Consider the following 6,865-nt stretch of genomic DNA (forward strand, 5'->3'; position numbering starts at 1 on the left):
ACTACAGAAATTCAAAGTATTTGTCAGGGGGAAAAAAAAACCCCGAAAACTTTTTTTTTACAATCGATATAAACATAAGGTGAAAACCTGACCCCTGAGAAGGCAATGAGAGCTCTGGGATCAGGATTTCCCCCATAAGCTGGTGTCATTCACTTCTTATCACATTTTGTGACATTTTTAATTTTAAAAATCTCCTTTATTCTGTTAAAAGAAAAGAAAGATCACACTTAAAATGAAAAACAGCTGGAAATTTTGGCTCTAATTTTAAAAAATATTTCTATTTAAAAAATAGCCCACAACACATAATAAAAAAGTAAGGCATTATGTCGTAAATAGCCTGAAATGCAACAGTGAACACATTTAGGCAGAATACAGTTGATTGGCTTTACCTTTATGGAGGCTGTTTAAGTTTAGTGATCTCAGTCTGGTCTCAGAAGGCCAGTTGTCTACAGCAGAATGCTACCACAGTCAAGAATTTCAGCAAAGAGGCTACAGGCAGAACGCCTAAGAAGCTCCAGATCTTGTGGGTCACTTAAGGAAGTAAAGGTGGAATAAACCATCTATACGTTCCTTGAAACCCAGCAACGTTTTCGACCAGATCAAATCATGATTACTGTGTAATAGGCCATCCCCATAATGCTGCTTCACCTCTCGCCTCATTCCAGAGAGCTGCTTTAGTATCTTAATGCCACTTGAGGATTCCCTAATGCGGGAAGAATCCTTGGGGTTTAGTTAAATTAGTGGCTAGCTGCCACCAGATCGTGAACAAGGATTTGGCCTGTTGGACTACATTACTTTTGTCATGAGAAAAGATCCGAGTAGAAGTACATTGGCAGGGCTGCGTAGGAAAGTTTGCCTTGCCATGGGCTGTGCTTTACTTAGAACAAATAGAAAACTTCAATCCCAAAGACTGTCATTTCAGCAAACTCAGAGTGAATTCAATGCACACACACTTCAGCAGCCATGCTGCCACAGAGACAGAAAAATGTTCAAGACTACAATGTGATCCTTAGTCAGTAACTCAGAAATACTAAATCCTGAGCGGTCCTTGCCTGAAAGCATGACAGGACTTCATTAGGGATAGTAGAGTGCTGTCAGACACCCACATTTCCTGTGCTGAGCAAAGAAGGGTGGAGGAGCAGGGTCAAACCCAGAAGTTTTGCTCTGGTATGGCACTAGTAAGGAGTGTGGGACATTATAGAATCGTAGAATGGTTTGGGTTGGAAAGGATCTTATAGACCATGCCATCAGCAGGGACACCTTCCACTAGATCAGGTTGCTCAAAGCCTCATCCAGCCTGGCCTTGAATGCTTCCAGGGAGTGGGCACCCACAACTTCTCTGGGCAACCTGTTGCAGTGTCTCACCACCCTCAGAGTTCTCTCACCCTCACATTCTGCATCTGCAGCTTCTGAAAATTTTGGACCTAAAACCTGATGTACGTATGTAGGACAAACCTGAGGTGACAAAGTCAAGAATAGCACTAATGAAGGCTGAGCCCCAAAGCAAAAGCTGTGGCTTTATTGAAAAAAAAAAAAAAAAAAACCAAAAACCCCCAAAAAACTCCAACCAAACAAAAAGATAAAATATTATTGGGAGGTCTTCGGTCTGGAGGTACCGAGAAACAGGTGGGAAAAGTTCCTTGTTTCTAACTTGAACAATGGAGAGCTTCTGGTCTTCTCCCATCCTGTCCCAATGAGTTATGTGTCTCTGTACACTCCATATATGAGCAGACACTGGCAAAATCAACAATAGGAGGGAAACACTTAGTCTACATCTGAAGTTGCTGCAGTGATACTGGTGAAATCAATTGGGTGGTATATCGCTGCATGTCTCCCTTTCCAGCATCATGTTTCCATTAGAGAATGGGGCTTTTATGTTTATAAATGGAAATATAAAACATTTATAAATTTGTGTGTATGTTGAAAGAAATCAAGAGCATTCTTTAATGGTTTCACAGAGACGCTTGTCATTTTAACAGGTGAGATATTAGTGATCTTGCTTCAGAGTAGTAAGCAGTTTTGCTTTCTCTAAAATAGAACAGAAACCACTTACTGAGAAAACATTAAAAAAACCAAATAAAAACCCTAAAAAAAAAAATCAAATGGATTAGAAAAACTAACTTTTCCCATTAGTTCTTGAAAAAAATCTGTTGAGTTTGCAGGTGAAGAGCTTTCATAATCCTAGCCTTGACCTTTGCTCTTTAAGAAGATATGTTTTGTTCTTTCTCATTTCATTCCTTCCTCCAAGAAGTTTCTTTTAGAGTCGGCATCAAAAGAATTTTTGCAAGCTGAAGATGGAGGTAAAAAAAATCTTGCACTGTTTTGTTCCTGCACAAATTTACTAAGAAAGCAAAAGGTATTCTGGAAAGATGAGTGCTTTCCCTCCCATTGGTTCTGCTCCATTGATATAAAATGACTCCCTGTTTATAACCATAAAGATTTTATAACTTGGTGTTCAGAGATCTCACCTGGAAGGTACAAGCTCAAGCTTCTGTGAGCAGAAAAGAGATTTGAACTCTGGCCCAGCCTTTGAGCTAACTGGTGATGGGGCATTTTTTTCCTCCAGAATACTCTGCAAGTTTATGCTGACATTTTCTTTGCTTTTGCTAGACATGCCCAGGATAGATATATTTTATCTGTTCCAAGATGATGGCGAGTTTTTGTTTAACTCAAAACAAAACTTTTTTTTTTCTTACCTTTCTGAGAAAAGACATATACCAATTTAATTTCAAACATCAAATTTTGGATGTATGTAGCTTTTTTCAGAAGCATCTTGGAATTGCTACTAGTTTTTAATGGGAATTTTCAGATATTTATCTACTTTGCCTGGTGAAATCTGGTCATTTACTCAGGTCTTGCAGAGTCTTGAAAGTATGTCACACACAGAGCTCTGCAAACTCAGATTCAGAGATTTGCTTATGTGCAATATCATATTTGTTTTAATTTTCAGTTCAGCTGCATGTGTTAAGTGTGCATATGTCATCCTAAAGTCAGTGCACGACTTTATCTTTTAATTACATTCAGCAGAATATTAAAACACATGCAGAAAACCCCATGCTCCTTCAGATGTAAACAAAGTTGAACAATCTATCTGCCTTTAAGAAGCTAAATAAATCTTGGCTGGTAGTACCTCAGCGTCAGCAAATGGTGCATTTCCCAAATCCAGACACGTAGACTGTGCATACGACTCCACCATTTGCTCACTGAGAACACGAACCCTCACCCCCTCTGTGCATGGGCAGATTATTTGGTGAGATTGGACATGTAACTCTCCATAAACCTGGAATAAATTACATTGAAGGTAAGTTTTATTCTTGCTTAGTATTTGCTGTCGTTGCCTAGGGATTAATAGGCACAAGCCACAGTGATGGCAACGATGCCTTGCCGAGGGTGCGCTTGTGATCAGCTGTTGTGTCCCTACTTAAGATAGAAACACGAGACATTATTCAACATGTGATACGTGCATGCCGGCAGGGTACCTGTTTGGGTACTCCTTGACGATCTGATATATGCTAATCTGAATTGTTTCATTCTCAAAGCGGTTGTTGCTTCGGTCTTTGTATATCCGGAATTCGGCTGCTGTCACTGCCTCTCCGTGCGGGATTTGAGTAAGGTCAAAGCGAAACTCTTTGTAGTGCCTTCGCTGGTGGGAGAAGTCCTTGTCCCTTTCAACTGTGAGAAAGAGAGTTGAATGTAAATTAAAGAGGTGAAACGAATGCCCACTTCCCATGATTAATGGAGCGTTCCCTGTGCTTGGGAGTAAACAAACAGGACAATATAAAACTGTGCAAATAATAAAACCACAAGCCCAGACATAACTTCCAGTTAAAGGAAATTCCACCAGCCCAGTGTCTTCAGTTCAAAAGAAAAAAAAAAACCTCAGTGGCTTTTATACAAATTCCAGAAGCTGGAGTGGAAAGAATATCAAAAAAAGCTGAAAGAGGGCATGTTGTAAAGTAACTAGAAATACGAACAAACTGAAAACTGTGAAAGGATTTAGGACTTCAGTGTAGTCGTAAGCACAGCAGTGGTAATGTCCGAGCCATAGATGACTTTGGAAAACACTAATTGCCGCTAATAACCAGGCAGATGAGAGGAATGCTGCTCATTTCCACTTAACGTAATAAATCCTGAAGTGGTACTAAAGTGCACTACGACAACTATATATTTAAGAAGCAGTTACATCATATAAATTAACACATGTTGTACCCTCATGGCATAAGCGTCACCTTGCCAGTGGTCAGAAGAAGGAGCCATGAATCAGGGCTGAGCGGCTCCGGCACCCCAGCGGCAAGGGGAGCACCGCTCCTGGCATGAGAAGTCCCCTTAACGTGCTATAGGTGGGCAGGTACAGCTCCCACTGCTTCCGAGGCTGCCACAATTTAAAATAAAAAAGTTAACCTCATCATTGCTTAATTCAGCATTGCGCAGAATTTTAAGGGGGAGTAAACAGAGGATTTTAGCTTATTTGAGTTTAGGACTGATTTGGGGCTATTTCCACTGTCTGCTGCAATTCTGACCCTGAGTTTTGCAATGAAATACATGTTTTGATGTGGCAAGGGAACCTACAGGACACAGTACGGGCTGATGACCATCTTATGGGATTAATACTTCAGATTTTACAGATGTGAAAAGGAAAAGGATCCATGGTTTCCACTGCCACAGCGTGCAATGTTACCATTGCCCTGAGAAGCAGCTGAGCTCTGTGAGTAGAGAGAACTTCTTACTTCTGGATAAGGACCACCTGCCTTGTGAGATAGATGCTTTGCTTTACTGATGGTGGACAAAACCTAAAACGCTCAGAGCTGGGATTCAGTTTGGATAACCAGCTAAACATTTATGACTGCACCCAGCTCCCTCCTATAACCCCTGCTCTTTTATTGCATTTTAATATTAACAGTCCTCCGATCTGAGGAAGGAACAATGTCAGTTCTGAAAAGGCACATATTTAGATTCCTAAATGTTACATGTATACATGATAAAATGTGTATATTATTAAAATATATATGTATATTTATACTTATATGTTCATGTACATGTGTACACCCATGCAATTTTGTCTACATACACAAGGCAGATGTTTGTATGTATGTATAAATATACACATATATATTTATATATAAACCTGCATATGTGTATTGTTATAATATATATATATATGTTGTCTCCAAAAATATGTTTTGGGCTTTCCATATAAGGGTACAGTTACAGACATACGAAAGTGAGAGCTATTGAAGGAAAAGTATTTACATTATTTTCAGAGCAACAGTTACAAGTTAAGTCACCTGTGGCCATGTAGCTAGTCCTTTAGAGTACGCTTCCCTTTCAGCCTTTCAAAAATGTAAACTATCCTTGTTTTTATTAGCATTTTTTTTAAATGTGCAAATCTATGTTGCCTTAAGAACCACCAAAAATAAAATATATAGGCTATAAGTACACTTTATCTTTGGCGAAAATGAACTTTCTCCTGGCTGACAAAAGGAAAATTGTCTGCTAACTGTGAGGTTTCCTTGGCTCAAGTGCATATTTAGCTTACATGGGTTTGCCATCGTACACTATGTAGAAAAAGTAAAGCAGAAAAGAGGCAGAAGCATGTAAACTGGCTGCTCTGTACCTGGAGATGAATGGGCTGCTACTGAAGAGAAACAGGATACAGGCTATTTAGCAGCTCCACTGCCCAGTTCTAAACTGAGAGATATATACAGAGACCTGACTTGAGGCTTGGGCTTTGGTTTTTGGTTGTTGTTTTTTAATGTCCATGTAAAGCCTTTCATTTTCGAGACAACTTGGCAGAGATTAGCATATGCAAATGCACAGAACCGGGGAGGGGTTTTTTTAGTGCAAAAATTCTGCTGCAATTTTCTAAGGTTATAACTGAGCATTTTGACGCTAACGACAAACAGATATGTCAATAAACTTTAAATGAAAAATATATGAAAGGTAGACTTAATGTAGCAACCCTTTCTGGTATCTCTGGTTGGTATTTTTTCAACAAGTATTTACCAGCATGTGTGGGTAACTAAGCACTACTCACTATGAGTAAGCATCGGAGAATTAGACACTGAATAAAAGGTTTAAATGCCAGTACTCCTGGCCTGTTTCATTTTTATTTGGGTTTGAGGTTTCCCTTTGTCTGGTTTCTTAAAAGTACCTTCTAATTAGTGATACTAGTTTGGAAACAGCAGTTCTCTCCCTATATGTTATAATTTGGACAGAAACCTGTACAATACCCTACAATAGCATTGGTGGGGTTCTCTCAGGACCACTCACAACTGCTGAAAGAATGCTAATACCCACTTCCTGACAAGCCCCAAATTAATTATTACAGCTCACACAGATAGCACTTATCTGTGTTTCCATGTATACCTAAGGAAGAGACAGCACTGCCATCTGAAAAGGACACAAGTTCAAAATTTCCTTGGGTCAAGACAGCATTTACAGGCAGGCCAGGACTTGGTAGTAGCAACAGCCTGCAGAAATGAAGGGCTGTAGGAAACAGGCACTGAACACTGTGGAAAACCCTGAGTCCAGGGAGGTCCCACTCTCCACAATGAAGCCAGAATCTCAAACTGCAAATTTCCATCAGCCAATGTACAAAACATAAAAACAATTTTTACAAGTTTAGCCAAGTTGAGATCTTGCATTACACAGTAGAATGAAAAAAGCAGCGGCTGTGATGTTGCAATATTGACTAATGACTAGAACAATAGCCAAGTTATAAAAGTAAAATGTTGTTTAATGATATTGAGTATTTTAATACCAAAAATAATACTCAAGTCTTGTTCTGTTCTGCATCTAATAAATGTCTTGTCGGGGAAGACTATGAATGCTCAGTAGGGTATCTCTCAGGTCCTTTATCCTGCTG

At 39.4% G+C, this 6,865-nt stretch overlaps 1 protein-coding gene across 1 annotated transcript in view; it reads right to left on the reverse strand.

Annotated features, from left to right (window-relative positions):
- BMP5 (bone morphogenetic protein 5) overlaps positions 1-6,865 on the reverse strand; it is a 54,247-nt gene that overhangs the window by 27,000 nt on the left and 20,382 nt on the right. Inside the window, exon 2 of the mRNA XM_010284832.1 lies at positions 3,480-3,672. Within this exon, the coding sequence (XP_010283134.1) occupies positions 3,480-3,672 (193 nt within the window). The remainder of the gene's footprint in view (positions 1-3,479; positions 3,673-6,865) is intronic.

The sequence above is a fragment of the Phaethon lepturus genome, unplaced genomic scaffold (genome assembly GCF_000687285.1).
Source record: "Phaethon lepturus isolate BGI_N335 unplaced genomic scaffold, ASM68728v1 scaffold2654, whole genome shotgun sequence".
Classification (NCBI taxonomy): Eukaryota; Metazoa; Chordata; class Aves; order Phaethontiformes; family Phaethontidae; genus Phaethon; species Phaethon lepturus.